A 14743-nucleotide genomic window follows, 5' to 3' on the forward strand; every position below is an offset into this window, starting at 1 on the left:
GCTATTGGTTGATTAGCAAAGAAGAGTGGATCCTAGATGCACTCTGCACCCCAGCAGGAGGTAATCTTCACGGTAAGTACCAGTCCTCCTTTGCCTGTTGGAGTGGGAGTCTTTCCAGATTGGGATATTTTTTAAAAAGCACTTTGATCACCTGGATGATCTAAATCACTGTTCTCTCATGGCCAGAGCACTTTCTGTAGCACTCCAGTGCTACTATGCACAGAGGCTGGGACATTTTAATGAGAGGGGTGCTAAGGTGGCAGCTGTTGGAAAGTGCTATGATGCATAGTGCCACAGGGTTACATTGTGCCTTGCATGCCAGTGTGATGTATGCTGGCTGATTCACCTGGCTAAGGGAAAGGTAGATATGATGGTTTCCTCATCTGGATGGGTTAAAGGAGTCAAAATGCTCTTGTTGAAAAGCAAATTTGCATTGTGTGAATGTCATTCTGTGGACTAATTCTAATTACAGTGGTATCTCTGATTAAAAACTTAATTCGTTCTGGAGGTCAATTCTTAACCTGAAACTGTTCTTAACCTGAGGTACCACTTTAGCTAATGGGACCTTCCGCTGCCGCCGCGCGATTTCTGTTCTCATCCTGAGGTAAAGTTCTTAACCCGAGGTACTATTTCCGGGTTAGCGGAGTCTGTAACCTGAAGTGTTTGTAACCCGAACTGTTTGTAACCCGAGGTACCACTGTATTGTTGACAGTGCTCTGGATGGTGGTAGATGTTAGGAGTGCATACCAACCACAAGTTTAGGTTCAGACCCTGATATGGCACTTTGGGAAACAGCCTGCCTCAGTCTGAGGTGCTGAGTCAGTCCAAAACCATTTCACATTTCCTCGTCCCAGTTAATTAATGGGAAGTAATACACACACACACACACACACACACACACACACACACACCATTTGACAGACATGGATAAAATATGCTGGCATATAAGCCCCTCCAAAGCAAATAAATCCTGCCAAATTAAAAGCAGTTTGGCCGTGGGCCTTTTGTAGTGGACACCTTCAAATTCGGTTGTGTTTACCAGTTTTGCAGCACACTCACCTTTAACCCTAAAGCTGGTGATGATTTTGTAAACATGTAACTTTTGAATGACTGAAGCTCTTCTTTTTGCAGGGTCTGGCAGAGCTTTATGAATATAAAAAGAAGTATTCTGATGCAGACATTGAGCCCTTCCTAAAAAACTCCTCACAGTTCTTCCAGAGCTATGTGGAACGAGGTCTCCGACTGATTGAAATGGAAAGGGAGGGCAAAGGGCGCATTCCTTCTACAGGTAACTCCCAGAGCACTGTGACAGCATGGACTAGAGGGAGCCAGTGGCTGCCATCCTAATGCAGCTGTCAGGCTTTCTCCGAGTTAGTAATTGACTGTAGGGGGCTTCAGAAATAATTCACCTGTTCTTTTGTAACTGGTGGTATGAAATATAGGCATGAAATTAAAACATGATAGGGCAATTGCACAATAGTCTCTCACCAAGCATATTTCTGTTGGCCTCAGGAGGTAATTGCATTTGACTTTCCCCCCTAAGAGCTGGTTCCTGGGCTACGTAGAAGCAAAGAAAATTGTATCTCCTGATCCACAAGCTTCAGATCAGCAAGTCCCACCATCCCATGTTACAATGCAAGAGGGGAAAGCAGCGGCACGAGTCATGGGTCACTTGCGCATTGCCTTTCCTAATTGCTTTGTAACATACGTAAAGGCTTGTTCCGAGCCTTCCTATCCACGAAAACATTAGTAAAAGCAAGTAGTCTGCAAAGTCACAGCTGCTGTGAATCAACAATGTCACTCCCACTGCAGAAGTAGGCATATTAAAAGACCTCTGAACCAATAAGGACACATCCTGGCATCCGAACTACACTGGGGCCACTGCAGCTTGGCTCATTTTCCTTCACCTCTTAAAAATCATCAGAAACCTCAGACTGCTACATAGGAAGAACCCACATCTTGGTTCTTTCCCATAGCCAGTGTTGCTCCTGTTTCAGGAAAGGCAGTGCTGGCAGGAGGAGGAGCCATGCGGTGGACTCATGGTCCAAGGCTTCTGAGGTTATCCCCGGAGCACAGAAAGTGCAGCAGCTCCTACACCACATGGACCCTGAGAAACATCACAATCCTCAGTTGGTGTCTGCTTGGACTCATTTTTTGTGTTTGTGTTTGTTTTTTGTTTTTGTTTTTTCCATATTCCAGGGGTTTCTCCACAGATGGAGGTATCGTGTATCCCTACTCCCACCAATACAGTCCCTTCATCTATAGGAAATGCCAATGGGGAAGAGGTGGGGCCTTCCGTCTACTTGGAAAGGCTAAAAATCCTCAGGCAACGATGTGGCCTTGACAATGCAAAGGTATTCTCTCGATTTACGTATGCGGCAGTGTCTGTGTTTCAGCATCCTCTCTCTTTCTCTAGTCCTTGGTGAATCCTTGTCTCTCATGGCATGTTTGCTCTTGGGGCAGAAGGCTTGACACATCTTTGCTTGCAGACTACTTGCTTTCGCTAGACTCCTTGGGGCAGCCAGGTGGGACAGGAAGCTACTTCAGGCGCTGCACAGAACTGAGGAAAGACAAAGCACGAGTGATATCACTTGAGCTGCTGTTTTCCCTGTAACATAGGAGGGGCTTGCTGATCTTGCCTGTCATGAAACCATTGAGCCTCTTGGGTGATCGATTCAGAGGTTCATTGATCTCTCAACCAATGATACACATTTTTCTTTGTATGTAGTGCATAAACTGTCTGATAGGAGAAGGCCTAATGTATTTTTGCCTCCAAAGCTCTAAACGTCAGGTTTTTGCACTACGGCTTATTGTTCTATGAGTGTGTGTAGGCTTGGCGTACTATCATATCAGCATAGATGGGCAAGCCTGTGTATAGACTGCACTTGAAAAGAATGGTTTTGTGGCAATAAAATATTTGATTTGCAAAATAATAATAATGATGATGATGATGATGTGTAAAGGTTACAGAATTAGTCAGTGCATATTGAGCTGTGACAGCTAATAAAATTGTAAAGAAACATACTGTTCATATGGGGCAGAGATGCTAGAACATTAATGCCTGATAAATCACTGGAGAAACTGACCCAGAACCACATCTAGATAAACTTTGGAACAGTGTTCAGTGGTTCCTTAGATGTGTGAACTATCTAGAAGCTCCAGTTGAGCACTTTCTAATGAGAGTGGGGAAAATGGAAGCTAACAAGTTGTGACCTGATTTCTCACACTGCCTTTGAATTGTTAAGTTGTTTTTGGTTCAGTCACAAAGGTATTGTTAGATGATTGTTTCTACAAAGACTGCCTCTTCTCAGAATGGAATAGCATCAAAGCTTCAGCTTTGTGTCTGATGTGGACTCAAACAAATGCCATGTGTTAATTTATTATGCATCAAGCGCGCTTGAGCACATTCCTTTCCAGCTGACAGGTGCTGTAGGTGGTGAAAACGCAATTGGTGGAGGAGCAAGCCAAGATGCTGGATCGTTCACTTTAGCAATCTCATAATCAGGATTGCACTATAAGCACAGGTGTATGAACCCACTCATTATTCTAAACTCGTAAAAGGATCGGCACACCACTTTTTTTTTTTGAATGATTTCCAAATAGCAAGCAGAACAGAAAATGCTCTGGTATTGATAATTTTTGCTTTAGAACAAGTGTTTTGAGCATTGTTTCTGTCCACAGCAGGAAGACAGAGCACCCCTGACCTCCCAGCTGTCCAAGCCATCAGTCCCTACAGTTGCATCCTCCACAGATATGCTCCACAGTAAGCTTTCACAGCTCCGTGAGTCACGGGAACAATACCAGCACATCGATCTGGACTCCAATCAGACCCACTCTTCTGGCATTGGAACCACCACTTCCTCCTCTGCAGCATCCAATATTGATGACTTGAAAAAAAGACTGGAGAGAATAAAAAGCAGCCGCAAGTGAAATTGCATCAGACAGCGTGGCTGTTGAAGAGCTGTCCATCTTTAGTTTACTAAACTAGAAGTCTTCATAGTTAAGTGGCCTCATGTAGGCCTTCTGTATACAAACTGGTTTATGTGTATAATACAGCAGATCTTGGAGGAGGATCCAAGTCATTGTGGCACAAGTCTTTGTACATACTTTGCTTCTCTGTGAGCATTTATTGACCGTAGAAGACTGTCTGTATTAGTTTTAGTGTACAGAGCTGTAAACAACCATTCTCTTCAATCCAGTTTCTCATAACTTTATTTGTAAAGTTGTCTTCTCTTTCTTAGCTCTTAACTCTTAGAAGCTCTTCAGTGGTTTTCCTTTTATTTTTAACAACTTCTTCTCCATATAATCCTTGAACAGTTTCTGTACGGACGCATGGCATGAATTAACTAAGTGTCTTTTTGTAAATAAAGTTTGCATTAACTCTCTCTGGGAGCAGCAGTGGCTGTTGGTGAGAAATGTCCATCCATGTTCTTAGTTACAAGTGACAGCATTTCTAGTTGTTCGTGAGCTGCTGTCTAAACCTTCACAGCAGATTAACTTTCATGGAGAAGCTGAGACGCTAACATTGCAAGCATGCTTCAGGTTGAAGAAATCTTTGATTTCTATTGAGAGCACTGTTAGTCTTGCCATGGCTTCCAGAATAGCGTGGGGCAGAGGCAGAACATTTCACCCCCTAAAAAACCACTTTCCAAGCCCTTCTCTGTATTTTAATCTAGTTAGTTTACAAGTGCTAGAATGCTCAGGTTCCTTTTAAGGATTTAGTTTCATCCATTTTGAGAACTGATTTTTTTAACATGGTGGATGATCAGTATCCTACACTGAAGACATGTTGGCCTTTCCTCATATGTCAGTTGCTTTACATGCTGGAGCCCAGAATATTTCAATGTGCTAATTTGCTCTTAGATATATTTTTAGCTCTGCTGTCAGCCTGAAAGTTTTGTAGTAAATGTATGATCAGTGATTGCTGCTAGTGGTTGAGAACATAGTCTTGGGGACACTGTTTCCAAAATACATGTGTTCTCAGAAGGTGAATTATACTGTGGCAGTTGAAGGTCATGTGGATGTGGTTGTGGGGAATTGTTCTGGAGGACTTGCTGCTTTTATGTATGGGTTATGCATTTGTGTGCCTCTTACAATCTGAGACTCAGAACTGCTATAGCACACAGTTGTTGGAGTAATTTCTAGGTTAATCTTCCCTCCTCTGCCCCTGCCTTGGATATTTTGACATAAGTGGCATTGCACTGGCTTTAACACACTCCCAGAAATACCAGCTCTTTCCTGTGGCTGACAGAGATTTAATTTCATTTGCATTTCTTTGTGCTTGTTAGACGTTGATTAAATAGCATTTACTATTCACCATAGTTTAGTGTTGCATCAAATCAAATTGGTTGTCTTTATAAACTTTGTTGGTCATTGTGTACACATTATGATGTGTATGCTGATTTGGAAGCGATGCCCATAAGAGGGCGCATCCCAGAGTGCATTATTTGCCTTCTGGGAGGACTCTGCACACTTCCCATTTTTAACTTGCAGTTTTTTTCAGTGGATGCCACTTCATATTGAATCAGCTGCCTTAGCTAGGGCTATGAAAGATTGAATGAGCACCTGTCAGCCACATCATTCTATAGTACTTTGGTGTGCCTTGCAGTGGTGCAAAATGCATACAGTTTGTGGGGCTCTGAGTTGCTGCTTGTGCACATCTAGTGATAGCCTCCTCTTGTAGCTGATGCCCTGTTCCTTACTCTTATGTTGGAGCTCACACTGGTATAATAAGTGCAAGGAACGGAGAGGTAATGGTCATTAGAAATACAATTTGCAGGGGGGGGTGTATGTGTGTCATTAGTGAGATTTGGAAATGCAATGAAGTCTCTTTCAAACTTTGTTTTCTCTAAAAAGATGCTCTCCCCACCACTAGGTGTGGCTTTAGTTTTGATACATTCTCCCCTTTCAGTGCTGGTTTCAGAAATGCCCTATTTAAGCCACGTTTAGCTTAACCTAGAGCCAATGGAAATGTTTCTACAGTATGTTTGAATAAATGTTACATTTTACTACTAAAATTCTCTGTACTCCCTCAGTCTTGGTGATCTACCTATGATAGGTACTCAAGGAGAACTAGCTCCTTTGCCTACCTGTATCTGAAAGGACAATGTCTGATCAGCATCAGTATAAACAACAGGTTTTTTATGAATATAAACTATCTTAATAGCGTATGCACCATATCCTTATAGCACAATCGAAGCACATTCTTTTCTTCAAAGAATTCTGGGCAGTGTAGTTTATCACTCCCAGATTTACAATTCTCAGCAACCCATAACAAATAGGGCCCAAAATTCTTTGAGGTGGGAAATTAAAGATATAGTATGTATGCAACCTTTGTCAATATTCATGGAATTTGACTAGTTTTCTTCATTGTATCTTTTTATGATGCCTCACTTAGAAATGGTTCCTGCTGTAGAAAAGGCTCAATTTAACAGCTGTGGCAATGGTGGGGTATATTTCTTTGCTTGCAGACACTACTGTTTTTTGTTTAATGGGATTGAATAAAACTACATCCCACAGCAACCACACCAAAGAACACACAAGCTGCCCTTTGGTTTACTCCCATAAATATCATAGGGTGGTGCTTGTAGTTTCACTCTGAACTTTGAATTATATTTTTTGTATTGAAATTGCAGGAAGAAAACGTATATCTGCTTTCTGCCCAGAGCCCTGAAACGGATGAACTATAGGCAACTTCTTTTACTCTCTCCTTTTTGAAGGCAAAAACACAGGCTAGGTGTACTCCTACCTTTGTTACTCTAAGATAAATAAGGCCCCATAACTTCTTATGCTAAGGTAACCCAAGCCACACTTTAAGATTTCCCATTGTATATTTTGAGGCTTGATTCTAAAAGATCCTGCATAGGGTTATCCTGCATAGCTATTTAACTTGCTCATTCAACCAGATACAGTACATTCACCTTAGTCACAGTTTTGCTTTGCTAACTTTTCAAGTGGTACCTGTACTGCTAAGTTCACTTTTTTGCAATTGATGACAAAGGAGATTGAGTACTTGGTCCAGAACCTTTATTGAGGTTTGTGCCAAAATACGTTTCCTTCCTTAGGCTTTTAGTTACCTGTCATGTTTGACCAGTATACATACATCTCTAAATCATTGTGCAGGTGCTAAGCTTAAGTTCTTTAATGCCCATGTTTCTCAGTAACCTTTTGCAACCATTTCTTCAGGCGGAACACGTGGGTATAGAATCCATATTTGCCATCACGATCACAGCCTTCTCCCCATGAGACGATACCCGTCTGATACCACCGATTATCTGTTGGGTTCTGGAGAGAGGAGAGTGCAAGAGCACCAAGGAAGAGTCAGCATACTGGGAGAAAGCATATAGGTCACATAAAGAGGGCAAGCAGCAGCAGGACTCTCTACAGTGGTGGCCCGCAAGACGAACGCCTTGCAAGACGGAAAACCCGCTAGACGAAAGGGTTTTCCGTTTTGGAGGCGCTTCGCAAAACGAATTTCCCTATGGGGTTGCTTCGCAAGACGAAAAAATATTGCGTCCCCCGGCGGTTTTTTTCCGCTTTTTTTCGCCCTTTTCTTAAGCCGCTAAGCCGCTTATCAGCTGTTCCGCTGATAAGCCGCTTAACAGCTGATCGCTAGAAGCCGCTAGACCGCGGTAGCGCTAATCCGCTAAGCTGTCAATGGGCTTGCTTCGCAAGACGAAAAAACCGCTAGACGAAGAGAATCGCGGAACGAATTCTTTTCGTCTAGCGAAGCACCACTGTATTTCAAAACTTTCAGAGCCCATAGAAGGTCCAGATCCAGGTATTTCTTACAGTGGAGCTTTATGAGTTATCTCTTTTCTAAAAGGAAATCTCACCCTTAATCGTAAAGATGTGGGATGGGGGGCTTGTTGCCCAACAATGCATGTGAGGATTGACTTACCAATATAAATCGGATCCACAAGCTTCTTTCTGTGTCAGGTGGAAAGCTCCCCCCCACCTCCATGGAGGGTAGCATTCACTCAGGGCTGTAACAAGTGACCTGCTGACAGTGGGAGGGACTGAAGCCCATAGGGGGTAGGGCCAACCAGTCTCCATCCTGCCCAGCAGACTGCCAAATGACGAAGAGGTTTCTCTTGCCAGAGGCTGAAGTGATTGCTTTGTTTACTAGGCTCCCTGCATCCTTGCTGAAATGTGAGCACTGTTCCTCTATCATTGATCCAGTATTTTAAGCTCGGGGGCCACCAAAGAAGTCATGACATATGTCACCCTTTTGCTGCCACTTGAGATTGATGTATTACGTCACTTGGAGCATTACACATACCTTCATGACAAAAGGGCCTCCACTGTCACCTTCGCAGGCATCTCCTCTTTGAGAATCTTCAGGGCTGTACCCTAAACAACAAGAAAAGGCATTTGAGGTTGACACTAGTGAATTCAATCTCTTCTGTTTTCCTTTTGCTGCTTTTCACCTTCTGATACTTAATCTTTTAGAAATCAGTGCCTGTGTACTGCCTTCTCAAGCAACCAGAAATATTTTCCCAGAAAGTGGGGATCAGCCCTTAGTTAACTAAAACTGGGATCTAGCTCCATAAATTTCCCTGTTGCTTTCACTATTCTTCCATTTATTGTCATTTCAGTATGATTGGATTGGACTGTGTGTTTCTGTACAGCAATGTGAGGTAGATCAGATATGCTAGGGGACCCAGTTACAGATAGGTAGCCGTGTTGGTCTGCCATAGTCAAAACAAAAAAAATTCCTTCCAGTAGCACTTTAAAGACCAACTAAGTCAGTTCTTGGTATGAGCTTTCGTGTGCATGCACACTTCTTCAGATACTAGGGGACCCAGTTATGGATCTCTGCAGCCTATTTTTATCACTCCATGTATTTGCTTCACCATGTGTATATCTGCCTCATATGTACAGGATACAAGCAAAATACCTGCTAAACGTATGAAGCACTCCTGTCTCACCTCTTGAGCTTCAGCCTACTTTGTGTTTCTTCTTAGCTGAGCTTTGTCAAAGGCACAGCCTGGTGTCTAGCCTGGATTTTCATCACACTGCCCACATGAATACATTATTTCCTCTCCCCACCCCAGGCTGGGAGTTCCTGGCCTGTTGCAATTTTGCTCAGGGCCTGGTGCTAGCTTGGCCAAGTTTCTCACCTGACTGGTGGTCCCTTCCTTAGCATTAAATTAGAGGACATCATGTAGGCTTATGGGTCTTCCTATTTTGTGCAGCAGCTTCACTTGGGGAACAGTACTAGCCAGACCAAAGGGAAATATCCCTCCCTTAGACACAGCTGGAGGCCTATGAGGTATTACCCAGTTTGTGAGGGGACGCCACTTGTCAAGATTCTCCAGTCTGGGAGTTCAGATTGTCACCAGCCAAAGGGATTGGTGGTAGGAGTATTTATATGGCGAAGGAGAGTTCCGGCTGTCTTACAGTGGTAATCATCTCTCATCCCAGTTCAGATTGGCTCATACTCTCCTTCCCTTGAAACATGTGGCTTGGGCTCACTTCCAGTTGAAATTGTTAGCATTTCCTTCAGTCTTCCCAACCACACAGATACATAACCTCACCAGTTTCTCCCTCAGTTGAAAGAACGTATCAGATGCTAAAGAAAACGTACCTGCACAGAACATGTTGTCTGTGACTCTAATCTTGGTGGATGCCTTGCAAGTTTCCCTTGGCACAATAGGGAGGTTCACCTGCTGTAGTATGCCAGGCAGAGGTGACCTGCCAGAGGTCCATGTCTCTTGTAGGTTTCCCCAACCAGTCACACGCCCTTTGTATCCCGTTAGCATCAGGCTACAGAACAAAAAACAACACAAACCCCAGTAGCTTAAAATCATTTTGGCTGACATTTGTAGGCAAAACATGTTTCCTTTTGTTATGTATATGTAATGGTTTGTCTTAATCCTAATTACACTGCTCCAAACAAAAAACTGGTGTCTCTTGTGTGTGCTGAATTCTTCAGCAGAGACCAGGGTGCTACAGGAAGGAAGGCACCCATGGTGAAGTCCTCTGTAGGTATCTAGAGCACATAGGAAAGGAAGCAAGGCTAGACTCCAGCAATAAATGGCAAGTTACATCAAACAGGATGTTTCCATTTTGCTCTTTGCAAAATCCCGAGTTTTCCAGACTGGCTGTGCTCTCATTGTATTTCTTCAACTGTGGGAATAGAAACACTCCTTAAACACACACTGTCTGTCTCATGTGCGCATGACCCCTGGCCTACAAGGTGCAATGGCTGTGGATGTACAAACCACGCATACTTTACTCTGCATTCGGCCTCTTTTGCACACAGCTGCCACATGTGCATTCTATTAGGCAAGAAGAACAAACACCATCCCTACCAGTAAATCCATCATTTGTCTTAAGGTTCAGATCTTCCACCCCAGGTCTGCACATGGGGCTCCTTTTGCAATCAGTACTTTGGACTAGGCACTCACGGTTAAGATCCGTCTAAACTTAGGCTCCCTATTCCTTTTGTACTCTTTGCCCATCTCTACTTTTTAATTCAGCGCAAATGGCTGGGAAGTGTGTGTCCAGCCAGCTTCCTAAAATCCTTCTGCTAGGATATCAACTCCCTTCAGGAAACAGAACCCTTAAAGCAGGGGTGGGGAAAGCTTTTCAGCTTGAGGGCCACATACCCTCATAAACTGTCTTCTGGGGGCCACATACCAATGATTGGTGGAACCAGAGGCCAAAGTAGATGAAGCAATTGAGTTGTAACCTTCTGCACACTTAAATTGGAAGTAAGCCAAAGTGGGACTTATTTAAGGTTACTTTTAAGCTCTCAATATCATGTAGGTTAGCCGCACCCTACCCTTTTCTAACAGTTATATTGCATGCTGTTTTCTAATAAAGAACCTATTGAAGCTACTGCTACTACTGGGAAAATATGAACGGTTGTGTCCTATATATAAGATGGTCCAGCTTCATTTGTCTGCCTTATTCAGTTCATGGCAACCAGCGCCTGTCCAATAAATTTTGCTGCCTGAGGCAAAGAACCAAATGGTGTCCCAAGTAGAAAACCCGACTGGACTAGTCTTTGGATTTTACTTCAGTAATGGCAACAGGACAGGGTCCTCTACCATGTCTGAGGACAGCAGGCTAGCTCAGAAGATGCAGGACAGCTTGAGTGGTACACAAACATCTTGCTGCTGCTCCCTACCACCCAGCATCCACTGCCTCAGTCTGCCTAATAGGACCAGGCCTGGTGACAACTTGCATCCTGCTAGTGAAGACAACCCACCTTCAGTGGAAGGCAGAAAGGGATTCATTAGTCAATCCCAAGGTTGCCTTTTCCCAGTGTTGCTGCCATTCCAGATTTTATCACGGGTAAAACTGGGAAGATGCATGTTTGAGGACACTCACAATCTACTTAGGTGATGACACAATGTCTGGATGGGCCAACTGTCCCCCTCACCAAAGGTTTACAAACCACTAACTTAACTTGACAGGTTCCCTATCATTTTGAATGGGGCTGCTCCCATTACAACCATCACCTTCTGTCTCCTTACCTTTGAACAATCTCTTTAGTGGGTAAACAGACTGGATGTATATAGTTGCTGAACTCAACGGGCTTCTTCAGTAGTAACAGTGCAATGTCCCGGTCTAGATTCTCCTTCCAATTGTACTTGGGGTGAATGATGACTTTCTCTATCAACATAATTTTCTCCATGGTCCTCTCATAGCTGAAACATTTCCCAAAAAAAGAGAAGCAATTGATATATTTAAATACTGTCATCAGGGTGCCTTCAACTTGACTACAGTTTACAATAAGCCCAAGCCAAGTAGATGGTGAAATAGGACTTCTGGAGGCTCCTTAATTGTGGCAAAGGGAAAAAATACAGGTTGTATGTTCAGATAATGTGTCTCCATGGGAACTAATTGCTAGGGATTTCTTTTTGATACAGGAACACTCTGGGATGTACTGGATAGGAATGAAAGATCATAGAAGTGGGGTCATAAGCATAACCCCCTCTCCTAAGTAAGAATGATGCAATCTAGGTCTGTTTTTTTTTCTGGGCAAGGGGACAAAGGAGACTATAGTTTTCAGTGTGGCAGAAAGACTATGGGCTATTCAAGTTCAGAGAAATTGCCTTCATTAGAGTTGCCTCTCTCTGGAGATCAGGCAATCAAACTGTCTTTCTGTTAGTGTGTTTTTCCTAAATCTATGCTCAACCTGTATATTTGTCAATAAACTTTAAAAATGCCATAACCTTCCAGAGACCTCCATACAAAGGAAACCAAAACTGGGTAAATGCTAAGTCCCTGGGACTTCTGACCATTTAGCATAGTGGGGCAAGCCTAAGAATGATACTTAAAATGTGCATACTTTGAATTTAGTGTGTGGATGCATGGCACCTTGCATCCTGGAAGATTTCCCTTGACACCTAGAAGCATGGTTAGTGTTCTGCATGCCCAGAATCAATTCTGACTAAACATCAGGAAGAACTTTCTGGTGGCAAGAGCTGTTTGGCAGTGGAACAGACTCCCACAAGAGGTGGTGGACTCTTTCCCTGGAGGTTTTTAAGCAGAGATTGGATGGCCATCTGTCACAGATGCTGAGATTCCTGCATTGCAAGGGGTTGAACTAGATGACCCTCAAGGTCCCTTCCAACTCTACAATTCTAGGATTTTTGTTTGCGTCCCCAAATGGTTTCTCTTTTCCCATATAGAAAAGAGGCATTTATATAGAGCTCTTATGGACTATGGTCAGTATGTAATTTGAAAGATTTATAATTTCCTTGCCAATCTCTTACACCTTCCGGTCGTGTTTGCCAATCCGTACAATGATGTCGTCTTTAGTGAAATTCTTGTCCCAAGGTGGGTAGAAGATGCAATGGGCAGCAGTTAGGATCCAGCGATTACTGATGAGACTGGCTCCACATAGCAGCTCCTGGGGGCTCTTCCTGAACAGCATCACTTGCCTAGAACAAAATAGGCAGGGAAAGAGAGGCAAGCAAGGCTCAGTGTCTTAGCCGAAATAGCACATGACCAGAGCACAGGCTGCAGAGAACAAAACAGACTAGCATCTTTCTACTGCACTGACAGGCCATTCTTGTGCTTCAAAGGAAGAACGAGGCAGAAACACAAATTGCAAAAGTCTCTTCCTAGAGTTGCTAGTGCCATTTACGGAGTTCCGAAAGGTCACCCATCCATGCAAAAGAGTAGACAGGCATGGGAAAGGAACATAAGCAAATTTCAGTTATTATGCTTACCAGGGGGAACTGCCTTTTTCAGCATCGGATCCTTTCACAATTCGGCCTGCCAGATAGGAGTCCAGCAGCTCCTGCTCAGTCTTATCAGATACGTGCTGCTTCTCAAACAGAGGACGGGAACCACAGTCTGGAATTACAGATCCATTCTTCTGTAACTACCCAGTTCTCAAATATGAACAAGTTAGCATTTCTGCTACAAGAAAATAATAATTGATGGTGACTAAGACATTGACCCGGAGCTGGAATTTTATCTCGTTGGAAAGGTGAACAATGGGAGTTGATTTGGAGCATAGGTTCAGTCCTGGACAGTCTATATAAAATGCTGTTTTTATTCCTTTCAAAAGGTTTACATGAGTGCCAGCTAGATTATCGGACTTATGCTATTCCACCCTTAGGTTAAGGGATGCTAAGAAACTCTGGCTGGATAGGACCATGTCTGAATGGATGGGGAGAGCATCCCCTTGTAGCCCACCTTCTGAACGTTCTGGGGGATCTTCTGGTTAGATGCTTCTGTTATAGCTCTGATCTCGCTGGGGAATGGACAAGGTCATCAACAGTATCACCCCTAAGTGCCCACTCTGGCACCGCGGAGCCTGAAACACACTTGGTTCTCCAGTGAGCTTTGGACAATGAAGCAGGTCATGTGACTGCAACAGTACAAGTGGCATCTTGCACCAAGGCCAACCAAGTACAGGTCAGAGCATGTGACACCATTGTGTCCTTGGGTCTGGCAGAGGTTTTTTTTTTGTTGTTTTTTTGAGCTAGTGAATGTTGGCTCCTATTAGTTAGTTAGTTAGTTAGTTAGTTAGTTAGTTAGTTAGTATACCGTCTTTCATAAAAGTCAACATAAAAATACAAAATGAGAACACAAAATACATAATAAAACAAACAAACCAATAAGCCCCTCCCACAAAAACACTTAAAAGGATATAGGATGTTAATCAGCCATAGGCCTGGTTGAAAAGGAATGTTTTCGCCTGGCATCTAAAGGTGTACAAGGAAGGTTGTGAGTGCTTGGAAAGTTTCTGATCAATTAAAAAGGTGCCACTGATTATATGAGGGGGGATATATTCCTAATAGCCCCTCCTACACACTGTGGTTAGCAGCCACTGTCTGAAAAGAGACATTTCCCTCCCCCCATTCACTCAAGAGGAATTGCCTCTTCAAAAATGATAGTCTGCTTCTTGTTTCAGCAGAACCGGGTTGAGCCATTCTCAGGCAGTGTGTGCTTGAGAAGCAGCAGGCACTGAATTGACATCAGGTTCTTTCATCAGACGGCATCTCCCTCACCGAGGCAAGTCAGGGCCACAGGAGAAATGGGATTTCATCAGGTCCAACCCATGCCATAATTTTCCAAAAATGAGATAAACAAGAACATTCACACCAACTAGGAAAAAATTAGCCTGAGGAGAGTTTGGAGAGATAACCAACCGTATAAGTGGCTGCTTCAATGAAGGCAGGAAAGCAAACTGGATTCTAGAAGAGCCTGCTTGCTTTTCTGCCTTTGACCACAAGGTGGAGCCAGTAACCACAATCAGCAAGAAGAGAAACCA

The 14743-nt window shown here is 43.4% G+C and overlaps 2 protein-coding genes across 7 annotated transcripts in view; one reads left to right on the forward strand and one right to left on the reverse strand.

Annotated features, from left to right (window-relative positions):
* CKAP5 (cytoskeleton associated protein 5) overlaps positions 1–6017 on the forward strand; it is a 42916-nt gene extending 36899 nt beyond the window's left edge. For 2 of the 6 annotated variants that reach the window (XM_083748670.1, XM_083748672.1), the window contains 3 exons: positions 1132–1288; positions 2200–2354; positions 3682–6017. In XM_083748670.1, the coding sequence (XP_083604796.1) occupies positions 1132–1288; positions 2200–2354; positions 3682–3930 (561 nt within the window). In that variant the 3' untranslated portion in view covers positions 3931–6017. The remainder of the gene's footprint in view (positions 1–1131; positions 1289–2199; positions 2355–3681) is intronic. The other 4 variants (XM_083748671.1, XM_083748673.1, XM_083748674.1 and 1 more) reach the window with 2 other exon arrangements.
* A 992-nt stretch (positions 6018–7009) lies between these two features.
* Positions 7010–14743, reverse strand: part of LOC310852216 (uncharacterized protein) — a 34416-nt gene continuing 26682 nt past the window's right edge. The window contains exons 15-20 of the mRNA XM_083755220.1: positions 13191–13317; positions 12732–12899; positions 11487–11660; positions 9590–9768; positions 8282–8352; positions 7010–7284 (exon numbers count right to left, since the gene is read on the reverse strand). Of these exons, the coding sequence (XP_083611346.1) occupies positions 7141–7284; positions 8282–8352; positions 9590–9768; positions 11487–11660; positions 12732–12899; positions 13191–13317 (863 nt within the window). The 3' untranslated portion in view covers positions 7010–7140. The remainder of the gene's footprint in view (positions 7285–8281; positions 8353–9589; positions 9769–11486; positions 11661–12731; positions 12900–13190; positions 13318–14743) is intronic.

This window comes from Podarcis gaigeae, assembly GCF_964106915.1.
Source record: "Podarcis gaigeae genome assembly, chromosome: 1".
NCBI lineage: Eukaryota > Metazoa > Chordata > Lepidosauria > Squamata > Lacertidae > Podarcis > Podarcis gaigeae.